The following is a 17,637-nucleotide window of genomic DNA, read 5'->3' as shown; positions in this document are numbered from 1 at the left end:
TCTACAGCCACCACCTGTCAAAGAACCTACATGGTCACCTACAGCCACGCTAGAAAAATTTAGCATGCACACTTCTTGAATGATATGTATTACCTCACAGTGATATGTGATACAATGCTAATTCCTAAGAAGATTATGTATCTTGTTCCCTCACAGTGAATACTGTTTAAAAAAAAAAATTGCACTAAGATGCTCAACCAGAATGCAATTAATGTGTTTTTGATGAAAAAGGATTACTGAAATTCTACGTAATGAATTCTACATACTGCAGCATCTTTTCTAAATGCATATTCTGTCCTTATAAAACAATAAATGACTTCCTTATAATAAGCCTTTATGCATGTTAAACAACTACATTTCCAGCAACAAGAATGTTATTTCCTTTAGGTTTTGGTTATACTGCACTAAAATGACAGCAAATGTTCGTTGACTCTATCACTTCAAATATAGGCCAATGACCAAGACAGTGTTCTGGGGGGGGAAAAGAAAACTTTAATTTTTAAAACAACTGCAAGCACCTCAAACAATAGATTATTGTTACAACACTTGGTATCTTTTCACAATCTAGTTATTGCAAAGGCGTATGGATATATATCTTGATGGACAAAAGTCAAGAAAAACGAGGCACCTTAATGAATTTAAAATTTAAAAAAAACTTACATTCATCCCACTGACTTCTAAAAGAGGTTAAATACACCTCTGCATATTACCTTCTAAAAATGTATTGACTACTATGGTTTGTGTCCTGGATTCTACAATTAATTTTAAGAAAATGCATAAGCAAAACTGTGCAACCTGCAAAGGGAAAAAATCATTACTTCAATTCATGGAAAAACAAAATTTGTTGTAGCAATACATAAAACTACCTATGGAATTAACGTGATCACTGTTACCTCTGAGATGTTAGGAGTCACTCTGCCCACTGCACTGCAAATTGTATCTACCGCACTTGTGTTTTAGACACTCATGCTTTTCAAAAAAAAAAAGTTACTTTCATTCCACACACTGAACATGTTTCTACTGTCCAATTTAATCTATGTATAGTTTAACTTACAGTGTTTGGTGGAGGCAACACCACGTGGTACTGGATTATCACATTTTTAAAGGGAAATCGCTCTTTTTCTTTAGAAGTACTCTGAGGAAAAATATGCAAAAATACGAATGGGAGTGCTAAACAATAATGCGTACTTCAGAATGAGAAGCATGTCTTTTCTTCCTTTAAAGTGCCAGATAAGGAATGAAATCTTGTAAACCAGAGACACACTGTTTAAAATCCAATGTAAAAGGTCTGTTATGGAATGAAAAGTTTGCACAACTCCTTGGAGCAGTTAAAGTCCGCTACATGCAACTTAGGCTACAAAGCACTCGACACTTAGTAGCTTTTCTGAAATTTGAGTCCCCATCCCATATTTACTGGAAATTAACATTTACAGGGTGCATTTACATACACTATAATACAGGAATGATGTCCCTTTGCCAGAAGGTAAAACAGTACATTTCCTTGCTATTTCTTAGTTCCAACTTGATAATTTCTTAGGATTGTAAATTATATAGTACTCAGCTAAAATATTTCTTCATAAATAGTTACAAAACCTGCCCAAACACAAGGGGAAAGTATTTTTCGTTCAAAAAAATGACATCTCGATGTCACACAACACAAGAAACAATGCTTAGTCATGTTGTTTCCAGATGAAAGTGGGTCAGTTAACTACTTAGCTGAAGACAAAAGACTACCCTTCCCCAGGATCACAGTGCACAAAAAGCAAAATGTCAAACAACAGTACCTCAAAGCAAAATAAAGGTCTGAGGATGAAGCCAGCTCACTTGTAATCCTGATAAAGAATGAGAGTCACCGTTTAGGTCCAATGTACTGGAAAACATTTGCTAGCTCAGAATGCTATATTTGTAGAATCTGCTAAGAATTCAACCAAGGATGCCGAAGGCATTCGCCAGCTGAGGCTCGTTTTTCTGGAACCATTTCTAACATCGGGATCAGGAAATCTGTGAACTGTGCAGCATCTTCATGGGGCCAACCATACTTTTCCACAAGTACATCAAAGAGGCTCCAGGGCTTCAGCTTGGTGATGTGCCGCAGTTCTCCTACAGGGGAAAAACATGCCAGTATCAAAAAAGTTCTCCATTTGCATTTCCCATTGTTGGTCCAGCCAGGTTCTTTTCAGTGATGCAGACAACCTACCTGCTGAACACTCTGGCAACGACAAAGCAGGCCAGCTTCCCCCCCTTAAGCAATAACCACTACATGTATATGACTGTGCCATTATTTCAAGTAAACTCAATGGGTGTAAACAGGGACTGATTAAAACGGGAACAGTTCAGGACTCACGCACATCAGTTCTAGGTTTATTTCATCTACAAAGGTTGATGGAGCCTCTCACTCCAATTTGGGATTCTTTTGTAATCTGCAACTAGTTTAGCAAAAACTATAAGATACACACACTATTTAAATTCCTTGGATCACTATTTCTGCGTGTTAACATGCAAAAACAAAAAAAGAGCAAGAGAGTCTTTTCCTCTAAACAGTGCTGCCCAATACAATTTTCTAGGGTAATGGAGATGTTCTGTATCTCCACTGTCCCATATGGTAGCCACCAGCCACATGTGCTATTGAGCACTTGAAATGAGGACCTATATTTAATTTTAATTTGTTTAAATATTTAATTTTAATTTGTTTAAATAGCCACATGTGGTGAGTGGCTACCATACTGGACAGCGCAGTTCTAGAAGCCAACCCGTATCACATACTATTCATGTCTACAAATTTGTTGTAAAATCTAAGATTCCAGGACATCACTGTGTAAACCTTGAAGTTATACTTTTCAAAATGTTCTGGCTGCAATATAAAAACGGGGGATAACGAGCAGCCTTCACTGACATAACACAGTGACTAAATAGCCTGTGAATTGTAATGGTTCTTTCATAATGAGGGGGAAAAAAAGATTTTTACGTTCAACTGACAAAAGGCCAGGCTAACTTCATTAATAACAACTCATTTTTTCTGTCTGACAGAAATGTTCACAGGACATCCCGTTTGTAGAGAGGCCTCCTTGGGTGCGCCCCTCAGAGTCTGCCCTAAGCAGCTCCCACCCCAGGCACCTAACCTGGGGTGGGCCCAGAGCAATCTACACAGCTTGCACAAGGAGGCTCCACGCGCCCCTGCACACAGCTGAGTCTCCGAGGTCAGGGAGGAGGCATTCAGCACCTCGGCTGCCCTGCGGTGACTAGTTTCTTCACGATATGCATTAATAGAGAATCAGCTCTGGTTCACAAAGGTCATCTCAGGAGGCCTGGGCTGTTTCACCCATTTATTCAAATCTATTTAGAAGACCTTCCCCCTTTTTTAATCATAAAGAAAATGAAAGAACATTACAGAAAATTAGAAAAACAAAAGGTACGAAGAAGTCATAATCCCACCCTACTAACCCAATGACTTTTTCTTTTTGCTCATACCCTTTACATTTGTATGTTTACAGAATTGTAATCTGTCTTGTTAAAGATGTTGGCATGTAAAATAAACTTCTGGTCCCAAAGGGAGGACTAGGGAGAGAGTAAGCAGCACTTCCAGAGTGGAGGTCAAGTCTGTTTTTATGAGGGAAGGGAATCTGCTACCTCAGAGATGGAAAAGGTGACTTCCTGGGTGAAGGAAACCAGGTCTCCGCAAGAACAATGTGTGAACAATCACTGAAAGTGCATCCCCTTTAAGGCAGAAATTCCAGTTCTTAGGAAGTCAGCCTAAGGAAATAAACTCTGACATTCTGCAACCTAACCCCAAATTATGCTCACTGAAAAATTGTATATGCTTGTAAAAATTATAAATGCTCAACAATAGGAGAATCTTGGTTTAAAAATAAATGGTACATATGCTTATTGAGTATTATTTACCATTACTTAATAACATGGGGAGGGGGGATAGCATATAGTACAATGTCTGACAGTAAAAGAACAGGAGTCAAAACTCTGTTCTACTTTCTGATCACCAGAGAGGTTTTTAAAAGGCCCAAGAAGATGGAGAGCAGTGCCCCAAAACACCAGCAGTGGCTTTGTTAGTATGTTTGCTTCTGCAACTTCCAACTTTTCCGTAATGCGGCTATATTGGTTTTATAGGGACTGCTGATCTCACCAGAGGGGCAGTTACAGCAAACTACCAAAGCTCACCTTGACATGCTGAAACAAAGTCTCTGGGAAGAGAAGGGAGCTTTACTGACACCTACTTTGACTTGGAATATGCTCCAGGTTGGCAAATGAACGCAACTGCTGAGAATCAGTCTTCTCAGACAAGCAAAGGAACCTACTTCGGAGGGTGTCAATTTTAAACTAAGATCCATCAACAGACATCAAATTAAATACAACCTTCCATGAAAAGAGACAATAAGCTTTTACCACTATAGATGCCTTAAAATCTGCATTAACAACAGTGATGAAAACAACACACTGCTGGAAGACTGTAAAAACTATTTACCCACACACAACTAGCAGCACTAAAAACTGATAAAAATACTTCTAAAGAACAGTTTAATGTATCTAAAATACTTCTGACCAGGTAACCAAAAAAAAAAAAAAAAACCCAAACTTAACTGCCACTGAGTTGATTCCGACTCATGGTGACCCTGTGTTACAGAGTAGAACTGAGCTCCATAGGGTTTCCTTGGCTGTGATCTTTATGGAAGCAAACCGCCAGGCCTTTCTGGTATGGCTCCACTGTGTGACCCCACAAAAGAAACTATATGTGCAAAGATGCCATCTATAACAGCAAAATATGCAATATATAAGGTAATCCTAAGCACCAACTGGCACTGAGCAACAAGTAACAGTATTACAATACAACAGAAGAAATGCACTCCTGTAAACGGTTGGTAAAGGTAACTTAAAAACAAGGCCCAAACCCCCAACTTGTGTATCGACTGCTAGCAAAAATGCCAGGAGCAGGCTCATCCAACGAATAAGGGACTCAAGTCCATTCCCCAGTTCCAGGCCAGAGTGTAAGCAACATAGAAATATGGTCGCCACCATTTACCATAGTAAATATAATAATAAGATAAAATATTTTAAAAATCCTCCTTTACTATTTGTTGCTATTGTAAAACCTGTTTCCAGCCTTTCGTTCTTAAGAAATGCTAAATATCCACCTTTCCTGTGATTGCAAGCTGTCAATCTCAGTATCGACTCTCACCCACGTGCACTCAAACAACAGGTCAGCAAAGATATGGGGGGGGGGGGTTACTTTGCCATCAGGTGCCATTCTCCAGCAGCCCCCGGGCTTCCTCATTTGTTCTTGAGGGCAGAAATGCCTCGACAGAGCTGGGGACAATGGACAGTAAACAGGTTCTTTCCTCTTCTGGAGTAAGGACTTTGTGACAGTGACTGTATCTGCCTGTGTACAGCATGTCCCAGATTATCAGAGTGCTTTTTAAAGAAAAAAATCAAGTACTTCCATTAGGCTTCTCTTGAAGGTTATTTTAAGAGGTCTGTGAAGGAAGCTATTGTTTTGTCCATGAAATTACAGGATTCCAGAATTAAAGATACAGGCATATGAGGTCTCATACTACACATGAGGGGACTATAAAGACAAATTACAGCACTGTATTTCAGAGAATGCTGGTAATTATAAAGCAAATCATGATGTCAAACAGATTAAGATAAGCTTTAATAGAGTTCATGGAGAAAGTTAACCTATCGATAAATATCAGTACAAAGCAAGAGGCAAAATACAAGACAGTTGAGCAAATTCCTATATAGGTAGACAAACTATACGTAGGCAAATATTTAAGTTAAAAATTGGTACAAACCCTACCTCACACCACATACAAAAACTAACCCCCAATGCATTATAGACCTAAATGTAAGACCTAAAATTATAAAACTTAGAAGAAAACAGAGAAGTAAATCTTCATGACCTTGGAGTAGGCAGTGGTTTCTAGATATGACATCAAAAGCAACAGATAAACTGGAACAGAAACGGAAGCATACAACAACTTGGACTTGAATGTTCATTAAAAAGTAACCCATTACCATCAAATCGACTCCAACTCATACCAACCCTATATGACACAGTAGAACTGCCCCATAGGGTTTCCAAGGAGCGCCTGGTGGATTTAAACTGTCAACCTTTTAGTTAGCAGCTGAGCTCTTAACAACTATGCAACCAGGGCTTCTGAATGTTCATAGTAGCATTAATTCATAACGGCCAAAAAGTGGAAACAATCCAAATGTCCATCAATTCATGGTTAAACAAATATACCCACTCACTACCGTCGAGTGGATTCTGACTCATAGCAACCCCATAGGGTTTCCGAAGCCGTAAATCTCTACAGAAGCCACATCTTTCTCCCACGGAGCCACTGGTGGTTTCAAACTGCCGACCTTTTGGTTAGCAGTCAATCCCTTCAACCACTGTGCCACCAGGGCTCCTTAACAAATATACAATGGAATATTACTCACCCATGAAAAGAAATGGAGGACCAATACATGCTACAACATGGATGAACCTCTAACCATAATGCTGAGTGAAAGAAGCCAGACACAAAGGCCACATACTGTATGATTCCATTTATATGAAATGTCCAGAACAGGCAAATCCATTGAGACAATAAAGTAGGTTTTGCCAGGAGATGGGCAGGGGAGAATGGGGAGTGACTGCTAATGGGCATGGGGTTTCTTTTTAAGGTGATGAAAATGTTCTAAAAGTAAGACAGTGACGATGGCTGCACAACTTTGTGAATAAACTAAAACCCACTGACCTGTACATTTTAAAAGGGAGAATTTGATGGTATGTAAAATTACATCTCAATAAAACTGTAATAAAATAACTAGTACAAAACATGTAACACAGTAATAACTCCAAGAGTTAGTCCAATGTGTGTTAGTGCATGCAGTAAAACTAAACATTCTGCTTAATTAGTAGCTCATATTAAGCAATAGGAATAAATAGGATGAACTATAATGGAAGTGAACTTGAACCTGTTATTTCACTGCTTTTTGCATCCTATGTTCAAATTTAAAATTATTAAAACAGTAACTCAGACTCAACCTATGATCAGCTGTGTGGCCTTGTGGTTTGTTATTTCTGCAAAATATCTCTGTGGTGTGTGTTTTGTGTCATTTGCCTCAGCACTGCTATCACATCACAACTCTAGCGAGGATGGATTTTATCCTCCACACAGGAATGTGTGTGATAGGGAAAGAGGTACTAAGGGGCACTACACTAGGACCACATGGTCACCCTACTAGTCCACAAAGACTTCCACCCCAAACAAACACTGGATAAAGGTTAATTTTTAAAAATTTAATCAGCAAACATTTACTGAATCTATTCTTTGCCAGGCACCAATCTGAGCCCTGGGGACTCAGCAGCGAGCATGACAAAGATCCTGTGCCCCAGAGTTTATCTTCCAAGGTCTCATCACAAAAAACAAGACTTCTTACAACTCAGAATTCATGTTTAAGATGAAATTGTGGTTAAGACTCAACAGTATAAGGGAACTTTTCCTAGCTCTTTCCATAATGAGCCAAGTTCCCGCTGAGGGGAAGAGCCCTGGGCTCCACCACCCATCTTGGCAGCCAGCACCCAGAGGGGCTTATATAAGCAGGGCCTCCACAGATGCCAAGCTCTTCCTTCCCAGTGTTTCCACAGGTGACAGAGGCCCTCAGAGGACACCCCACAGTTCATAAGTTGTTCTACCCCTACGCCTGGCATTTGTCTGTTATCCCTTTTGCAAAACTGCAATGATTTGAGCAGTTCTTAAAACTTGAGGCCAAGAAAATCAAGGAAAGGCAGGGACCGTTTTCAGCCTGTACAGGTCAAAAGCCCACAAAAGAGCTTTATTCTTCACAGATATGAGAGTCTACTGATTTTTAGGTAATTGTGAAGATAAAATCTTTCTAAAAAGTTTCATTTTAAACATTAAACCTTAAGAACAGAGAACATAGTATCTTTTCTTACAACTCAGTCCCTCCTTCGCCTCTCCTGCATATTCTCCTCCCTACTTGACTTTCATTCACTGATCCTGAGCTGTCACCAACAGGGGCAGAAACGGGCATCTTAAGCTGCAGATATACACAGTCCTTTGCCTACATGGCAGTTTTTTGCCTACATGGCAGTTTTTTGCACGCTCTGACGTTTTTCACCCTAGTTAAGAAGGTCTTTAGTCCGACACATCCCTGTGTACAACAGTCCTTCACAGAGAGCCCATCAAATGAGGTGCCTTGATCCAGGAAACAGTTTAAAAAAAAAAAAAGTCAACTGTCCCCTTTGACACTTCCATTCTCAACACAGGAAATTTTTCTAAAACGATAGCTATTGACGCATCCAAAGGAAGTCTGTTGAACAGTTCGGTAAGGTTGCCCTCAGTTGCACTGTTGTTTCTACCATCACCTGAGAGCGGGGGCACTTCTAGGGGCTGCCCAATTCCTGAGCACAGAGGTGCTGACTCCCACTGGGCCATGCCTAGCCACACCGGTTTCTCACAGATCTCTGACAGCTAATGTCCAAACCTGAAGGAAGAATCAAATTAACTGTTACATTCCCTGCCAAAAAATTCAACTCAATTTTTAAATTCCTGTCCAAGCAATAATTCAAACTACTAGCAATGACTTTGTATTGAATTATAAACAGGAAGACAGGATGTCAATTAGCTGCATATGATTTTCAGCTTTTTACAGTCCCCACTCTTGACTGATAAGAACGCCAGTGTCCCTGTGTGGGGTGATAACCTGCTTCTCATCCAGGAGGACAGAGAGGCAGGAAAACCTGTTACTCACTCTAGTTCTGTTTTCTAATGTGACTTAAGCACATTGATTGCCGTTTTCAGTTTTGCTTTTCCTTTATCAGTTCTAGCACAAAGGTATTTGAGAAAACTTTTTAAATGGATACAGTTGTTATTATTTCCGAAACGTGTATCTGCATATTATTTATAGAGACACGCCAACACACATCTTTTATACAACAAATCATTCCTCTCATCCTCAGGAACATGGTGAAATCTATTTTTATGACAGGCCCTCATTCCTCAAAATATTATTCCTGTGACTTCTGTAAAAACCCTAAATCCTTCTGATCCCCTCAGGCATTATGAACAAACAACAATCAAGAAGAACAGAAGTCCGAAGTCTCAGACATTTGAGAGATCTCTTGCCTCGTCATAAAAGTTCCCTTACACCTACAAGAAGGAAGAAAGAACTCTCGTTACCATGGTCACACCGAGTCAAAATGTTTGTGGTCTATCATTAGCAGTGATGCCGAATGCATTTTAACTCTGCAGGTCACGATAAAGCAAATGCCTCAGAAAGAACCTGCACACACAAGTACTGAAGCATGTGGCATGAAGACGGTAACGACATACCGCACACAGCAGCCCTCACTGTGCACCAGATCCGACACCTCATATTCACACTGGGCCATGAGCAGGGACAGCGTAGAGGGACAGACCACAAGTTCTTCCAGGAGAGAAGATGCTGCAGGGAAGGCCATGTGAAAGCTGCCTTCCAGTCATGAAGGGCCGAGGGATGGCCACTCTCAGCTGAACCCACCTGCCCCTCCGATATCAGGCACCACGCATCATTCATCAACCTGCCCTGGAGATGAAGATGCAGGAGCCTGCAGAAGGTTCTGTCCCCACTGCTGGTTAAGGGCCTAGCATTTACAGATGCTGTCCCTGCTGGTTCTCAGTGCTTGGCCAGCATCCAGTCCAACAGGCACCAGTACCTCAGAGCAGTCCCTCTCCGAGCAAACCTGACTGGCTGGCTTCAGGGAGGAGCCCTTCTTCCTCCTTCTTCCCCCTGCCCACAGTACGTGACCACCCCACCCCGCAGCTGACAATGGGAGAGAGAAATGCAGAGCTCCCTGTCAGTTCTTCTGAGGAAAGCTAAGAAGAGCCACCAAAAAAAAAACAAAACAAAACAAAAAAAAACACCCAAACCTGTTGCCATCCAGTGGATTCTGACTCATAGTGACCTTATAGGACAGAGTAGAACTGCCCCATGGGGTTTCCAAGACTATAAATCTTTACAGAAGCAGATTACCACATCTTTCTCCTGTGGAGCGGCCGGTGGGTTCCAACTGGCGACCTTCTTTTTTTTTTTTTGGCTTTAACAAACAGAAGTTTATTCTCTCACAGTCTAGTAGGCCAAAAGTCCAAATTCAGGGAATCAGCTCCAGGGGAAGGATTTCTCTCTCTTTCGGCTCTGGAGGAAGGTCCTTGTCATCAATCTTCCCCAGTAGAGGAGCTTCTCATCACAGGGGCCCCAGGTCCAAAGGACGCGCTCTGCTCCCAGTGCTGCTTTCTTGGTGATATGAGGTTCCTCTGTTTCTCTGCTCGCTTCTCTTATATATCTCAAGAGAGACTGGCTTAAACTGTAGATTAATCTTGTAGATTGAGTCTGCATAACTGCCGACAGTCCCATCTCATTAACATCATAGAGATAGGACTTACAACACAAGAAAATCGTATCAGATGACAAAATGGTGGATAATCATACAATACTGGGAATCATGACCTAGCCAGGTCGATAGATATTTGGAGGGGACACAGTTCAATCCATAACAGTGTCTTAGTTCAGTTAGGGCAGTTCCCACTGTCAAATCTGACTTACATAAAATAGCAATCACAGCAGTCTTCAAGGATGCTGGAGCTCCCTTCACAAATCTGTTCCTCACCTTTGTGGTAAAGGGTATGTCCCCTGGGCACTCTGTGAGTCTGTGGGTCTAACCTGATAAATCCACTCTAACATGCCAATTGGTGACTTTTTGCTTAGCAGCCAAGCACTTTAACTGCTGCACCACTAGGACTACTCAAGAAGAGCCACAATAAAGGTTTAATTCACAGGCACCTTTCTTAGCTGCAGGTCCTCACCACCCAGATTCCTGTGGTGGGAAAACAGTTCCCAAACCCTGGTGCTGGAATCTACCCATCTACCTTCAGGAGACTCTACTTGACTAGAATGAGCAAGTGCTGTGGCCCAGTGCCTCTCTTGCCTGCCCCACGTGTCCTCAGGGGCAGCATTAGGTCAATGATGTTCTCGATTTCCAAGACAGACGAGGCTGACTGAGCTCCACTTGGCCCCCTCTCCACCAGCTCTCACCAGGTGATGGGAAGGGCTGTGGGTAGGAGCTCACTGTGAAGTCATCTATCAGCCAAGTCTTCCTGGGGCCAGTCCATCTCCCACAGGCTCTGAAAACATTTGGAAATTTGGAAGTCTGCCTCAATTAAAATAAACAATTTCCCCCGCCACAGAGAATAACAGCCCACAATAATCCAGAGTTTCTCCAAATAAATAAAATGTTATTTTTAAACAACATTTTCTGGAAGTTTCCTGGGAAACCTTAGTCCATTCTCTCAGTAATATTGCTGTTTAGAAGGCTGTGCGAATGTTTACCATGCTTTCCTGTTTGTAACTTCTGCTTTAGCAACAATAACAGCTATTATATCATCCTCTTATACGTTCTTAAAACAACAATGCAACTTGTTACCCATTTCATGGATGAGGACACTGAAGTTAGGAGATTACGTGATATGCCCCGGTCTCACAGCTGACAGGATCAAACCCCAGCTCTATCACTGAACACAGAAGTGAAGGGCAAAGCCAGTGCCCTTAGCTCCACATGGCCTGTGATAATCTGTGTGAGTAGGGCCACTCTGCCCCTTGCTCATATGACCCAGACTCGGGGGCCAGATCCTCAACCAAAAATTAATGCTGGTGGTCTGACAGTTTTTTCCATGACAATTTCTTTTCCTGTGATAAGCCTTAAAAAGCTATCTAGTTACATAGTTTCACAAGTCACTTCCACTGGGTGGTCCAGCAAAGCTGAGAGGTGTGGTCAAAGGACTCAGAGAAAGTGGAGGAGAAAATCACCATCACCCGTAACTTTGGTGCATTTGGTTCTCAGGTCTTGCATATTTTACAGGGAAATGTAATTTAAAGGATAAACCAAAGGCTGGTTAGCAGAACATCACCAAAGTGTATAATAAAGGATTATTACTCTACAAGAATTCCTTATCTCACAGGAAAATAAAAAGTCGAATTGATTTTCCAAATTTGGCTAAGGTAGGGGAGATAGGAAAGTATCTGGGATTTTCAGAAATTTCTACAAACTCCATGTCCTGCTCACATCAGCTTTCTAAGTTCTTTATTAAGGCGTATTGCAACTAAAAATTTAAAGTGGGAAAACATGAATTAAGAGGAACAACTATGCTCTCACAAAAGAATATGGCATTGAGGAGTGTTTAAAAAAATTTCTTTGGACTTCTGGGTGTTTTTTAAAACTGATCACTAACTGGGGATTACATAAGGCAATGAGACAGTCGTTCAAGTCGATGTCAAGGGAAAATGAACAAGAACAACAACATTAAAATAAATCAACTATGATATAATGGGAAATAAGATCCGACTGATAAGAACATGATGTGCATAGGATTTCACAGGCCTACAACTACTGTATTAAGCCAGCTCCTCCTATATTCATAATTAAATAGCTGAGATAGACCAAAGGAGAGCTTTGTGTTAAGTCCAGTCTCTTAGCCACTTGTGCTGTGCTGCAGAGGCACTCTGTTTGGGTCCATGAACAACGTGCAAAATGCAAAGATAAGTCTTGCTGGTTTCTAAAAAACGCCTACTACAAACAAATACACAAATTGGTGCCTGAGGCAGGAAAAGGGAGAGGCAGGGAGGGGAAGGTGGTTCTTACAAAATTCTTATTCCACAGATACCAGATGGTTCAGGTTTACTTCTTGAGTGTTTTCTTCAGCAGAATTCCCCAGTTGTAAAAGTCCACGTCTTTCTCCACTGCCCAAACACGAATGCACAATTTCTCCTTTTAGGAGAAGACCACGCTGAAAATTAGCATTGCATAAATACCGTTACCTTTTCTGGTGAAAAACTCCTTGGAATATTTTCCCAACATAGCGTATTTTCGAGGGATTTTTCCCAGCAGTTCAATGATCAATGCTATGTGATCTGCATTGGAAAACATTGCCAGCAAAACAGAAACACATGACAGTTTAATCAGTACACTGCATGCAAACACTGCCACCGCCCGCGCAGACAGAAACAGAGCGTGCCTTGGCTTTCTTCCCTGGCCAGCCAGGTTTGGGGTCAGAGCCAGAGGGCTCTAGCTGTCAGGCGCACTGCAGAGGGGCCAAACCTCAGGGCACCTGCAAGGATGGGGCCAAGTGCAGTCTCCCCTGTCCACTTTGAAATCAGCACAGCAATTCTGCTGGGGTCGCTTTTCGAATTTAGGAAAAATGCCTTTGTCACCATTAGTGCTACAATCAGCAGCTCCTATTCCGTTTCTGTCTGCATCGTGGCGCTTTTCAAAAAGAAGAGGTACTACCTCTGCGATTGAAGAATTCCCGGGAATATTTTCCAGATAGAGCAAAGTGCCTTGGGATACTGCCTAGCAGCTCTATGATGTGGGCTATGTGGTCTATGGAGGAGAGAAGAAGGATACGGGAATGGGAGGGGCAAGGGGAAGGATGGGATAAAAGAAGAGGGAAAAATTGAAATTAGTAAAAAATCAGAAATAGATTCAAATCAACAATGTCTGCAGCATACCCACGCAGAGGCTCTGGGGGCCGGCTGGTCTCAGGCACCATGTGGAGCTTAGCCAACAGTGACTGACACGAGCTCACCCCAGGGCACCCCAGCATCACAAGCAAATAAGCATGGAGATGGTTGGGTTTGCAGATGGAATTCTGGCTGGAATTCACAGGTTTTCAACTCAGCTTCCAAACAGGACAGAGAGATGGGTGGCAGATGAGTGGACGAAACAACCACTGAGAGGCTTCGGGGCTCATACAGTCTGAGCTCTTGGCCAGCCACCATCCTGCCCTGTGGGAGGCCTGGAGGGCGGGACTGCTCAGGCCTGCGAGGCTCTCACAGAACAGCCTGGGCCAGGCCGGCTCTGTCGGCTCACTGGGACGAGGGAGCTACAAACTCAAAGGACAGATGTCTGAATTTGGTGTTTGGAAACCAAACATGGCTCTACTTTGGCACAAAAAAAAACTCTCCAGAAGCTCGGGGTTCAGAGGAGACCCAGAATGAGGCACTTAGTGGACAGCAGTACTCACCTTCATCTCTGGAATAGTCTTCCCCAGAATGCGGTTCGAACAAATAATCTCCCGTTGCCAGCTCAAATGCCTAGGACACAACAGATGACATGCTAAGCACTTCACAGAAACTGCCCCCCAAGTCAGTAACTACTTCTCCTTGTAGAAGAGACCTACATTTTATGAGGATCTGAATTAAACCAAAGACACTCCTAAGGGGCTCAACACCGATTTTTTTTTCTTTCTTTCATAAAGTTCAAAGGAGCCTCAGAAATATTTTTACATCTCCTCTGCAAAGGGAGATGTAAGGGCTATATTTCCTCTTCATTTTGCAGGAAGCAGAACTGAACCATCAGTGAGTTGGCCAGCACCTGGGCAGGCCTGGCCTAAGCCCATTACATGCACTGAAAACAGCAGAGCCAGGATTCCGACGAGATTCCAGCCCAGGCCTGTCCATCTCCAGACCCTACCCTCAACTGCCACGCTAACCCGGGCCCTACACAGCAGATGCTGCTGCTTTACTTAAGCAAAGGCTTTCATGCACTAGTAATCAAGGGCTACTTTCATCACCTTGTCACGTATTTTCATCATCATTTATCTCTGACTCAAATAAGGGAAAACCTACAGCCAAAAAAGCCTCCCCCTGCCCCACTTCCCCCGGGCCATGATGAGCCAGATCACCTTGCAGCCCCCTCTCCTGAGGACAGTCAAGGACAGCTGGCTCTGAGTTATCACTGTTCATCCCTCAGCCTGGGTGTGGGGGAGGCCACTTGCTTCCATTTCTGCCAGGAAGTCTACTTTCCTTGTTTCCAAAGAAATCTCTGGACCATGTGTTTAATTTGGTAACAATATACAAATTCAGCAAGTGCTATTGCTCTGCTGACCAAATATCATAAATACACACAAAAACACATGCTAAATCCCATTTCTGGTTTGCCCCATATGTACCTGGACTTTGAATCAGATCTTGCTGTTGTGAATGGTTCTCAAGGCCTACCCCCCATTTCATTCCTGCCTATAGGTCAGTGATGTCTCTAACACCCCTTTCCTCTCTAGGGGCCTCCCTGCCCGCTCCTACCCTCCATGACCATCACTGAGGAAAGTGTATGGGCCAGCCTATCTTCTCTCTGTTTCAATGACCACAGAGTGCAGAGAAGACAAGAACACGGCTCTGCCTGGGTGAGGGGCCCATCTCTCCCAGCACTGCCATTAGCAAACTAAGAGTGGACACTGCTGGCCTGGGACCACTTCTTTTCACTTGTTTTGTTTTTAAACAAGACTGCACATGAATGGTTGGAGGAGGAGGGAAGCACCCTGCAATGAGCAATGAGCTCAGGACCCCTACCCTGAACCCGACACAGGGAACATCAGCACAGAGCCATCCAAAGGCTGCAGGGGCAATGAGGGACCAACAGACCCTGGCAGGTCCTTACTTAAGGCCTGTCTCTACCCAATCAGTAAGACAGCTGGGTCACTTCCATCAGATCAGGATAGGAAAATCTCACATTTGGCCCCAAATCCGAGAGGAATAATTGACTCACATATTCAATGGCCTGAAGAGTTTTTTTCTCGCCTGGGAAGCAGTTCTAGCCTCGGAAGCAATCAGTTCAATACCTCACAAGCCAAGAGTAAAATCTGAAAACCCTATGGGAGAAAAGACTCAAGAAGCCACTTTCATAGAAACTGCAATGAAAGCCCCAGCCACCACAGACTGTGGGTTCCCCTACTGCATGGACATGGCTCAGGGAGGTCAGGCAGTCAGATGGACACGTACTCCCGGGGGCTGAGCCAAAGACTGAGAAGTGTGGAGGAGACAAACATCTAGAGAACTCTGAAGGCAAGCTCACTAGCAGTGGCCACACAGATGCAGCTCTGAAGGCTGGAAAAGAGCATTCCCAAGAGGAAGGCCAGCCAAGACCACTCATCCAGAGGGGAAAAGAGCACACATTTCCAACAAAAAAAACCTGACTCAAAGAAGCATATCAACGAAATGATTTAAAAAAAGCAGCAAGACGGAAGTTCCCTACAATGTTACTTAGTCCTGCTTCTCTGGAGAGTGACTAGATCTTAACAAACATGACACGCATAACAGGTCAAAGAACATTACAATGAAACCACCTGCCTCTGTACTTTACAGCACGCTTTATGCTGGCATCTAGGAAAACACGAAAGGAAGCAATTCAATCAGTTACTCCCAGTACAATCTTCATTATTATTTATTTTTAATACTTGGGAACTTTGGGTTCTGAGTAGTGTGTTCTCTTCCCTCTGTACTTGGCTCTGATTGTCTCAGAGGGGTTTCCCCTGGACCAGTCTCTGTTCTTGGATTCTTGGAAGCCCACTGCCTCTCTCCTGAAGCACCTTCCCATGACAGAGTACTCCACTCTCAAGAAATGAGGCACTTATTCGTTTTGTGATATGATCAGTGCTGAAGAAGTCTGATGAAATCTGACAGACTGGCTTTTCTTGTTTCCATGGCACTCACCAGAATATTCACCGTGGGGTTCATAAAATGTTACCTTTTCAGGCACTCTGACACACAAATGCAGAAGAGTCAAAGCCTTGGCCCAAAGAGAATTTTCAGGTCATGCACACTTATACCTGAACAGGCCCCAGAGCTCAAGAAAAAGAAGATAAATTTAACAACATACCCCAAGTAGTTTGCCCAATTTTGTCTTCCTTCTTCAACTGTAGAACCTAAAGCTCTCCTCCCCTACAACAGCAAGCTCTTGTCTGTGAGTAAGAACACCCTGCTACCACATGTCAACTCTCATTTCAATCTGAGTCTCTATACAATTTGATGCTATTTATAAAACTCAAAGGGCTCTGGGCTTTACCATCTGCATTTTATTACAATCTTTATTACAGCTTTGTATTATGAGGAAGAATTAAATATAATGTTATACTTTTAAACTTCAACAAACGGTGGGGGTGGAGGAGCACCACCTCATCTCCACCAGGTTCTCTAGGCCAACAAAAGGGTCCTCTTAGCCACAGCTTTATGGGGTGGGGCTGAAGGTTTAACCCTGTCCTGAAAAATCACCCTCATGACAGTCAACTGTAAAACACCTCATAGGTGGCCCTAGGAGCACTGAGGGAACTTATGCTAAATCCTTGAGAAACAGGGCAGGATGAAAAGAAACAGAGTGAACGCTTCTCCTTAGGAGCCTGTTATTGATAGTTAAGTTACTGTTGACAGGAATAGCATTTCAAAAAGTTGGTAAGACAGGGAGATTGTGTGGAGGGACAAATCGTTATCTAATGGGAGGCAAGACAGGTAACTGGGCAGAAAACTACAGTGACAGCTACACCGGTCTTCCACTGTATCTGTGATCTTGTCCTATTTTTCTGGTTACATCATCAACATTTAACACCCAAAATTAGAAGCACAGGGTTTCAGAGCTGAAAGAGTTCTTAGAATCTAATTCAGAGCAGCCTGGATATATCCTTTTGTGTAGCTGGGGACAAGTAAGGCTTGACTCGCCAGGTCCTGAACGGGTACATTTCTCCCCCACAGCTCTGGTTGTTCAAAGTGCTTCCTCTCTTTCTACTGACCTGGACTCTGCCTCCCACTGCTCCC

General features: G+C 42.8%; 1 protein-coding gene across 4 annotated transcripts in view; it reads right to left on the bottom strand.

Annotated features, from left to right (window-relative positions):
* Positions 1-17,637, bottom strand: part of SRPK2 (SRSF protein kinase 2) — a 166,067-nt gene continuing 148,430 nt past the window's right edge. The window contains exons 13-16 of one of the 4 annotated variants that reach the window (XM_023737073.1): positions 14,079-14,148; positions 13,343-13,435; positions 12,874-12,966; positions 1-2,100 (exon numbers count right to left, since the gene is read on the bottom strand). In XM_023737073.1, the coding sequence (XP_023592841.1) occupies positions 1,916-2,100; positions 12,874-12,966; positions 13,343-13,435; positions 14,079-14,148 (441 nt within the window). In that variant the 3' untranslated portion in view covers positions 1-1,915. Of the gene's footprint in view, positions 2,101-10,581; positions 12,843-12,873; positions 12,967-13,342; positions 13,436-14,078; positions 14,149-17,637 lie in introns of those variants that run through there. The other 3 variants (XM_023737074.1, XM_004382613.2, XM_023737075.1) reach the window with 3 other exon arrangements.

The sequence above is a fragment of the Trichechus manatus genome, unplaced genomic scaffold (genome assembly GCF_000243295.1).
Source record: "Trichechus manatus latirostris isolate Lorelei unplaced genomic scaffold, TriManLat1.0 scaffold00096, whole genome shotgun sequence".
Classification (NCBI taxonomy): Eukaryota; Metazoa; Chordata; class Mammalia; order Sirenia; family Trichechidae; genus Trichechus; species Trichechus manatus.
This window is presented reverse-complemented; position numbering and strand designations above follow the sequence as displayed.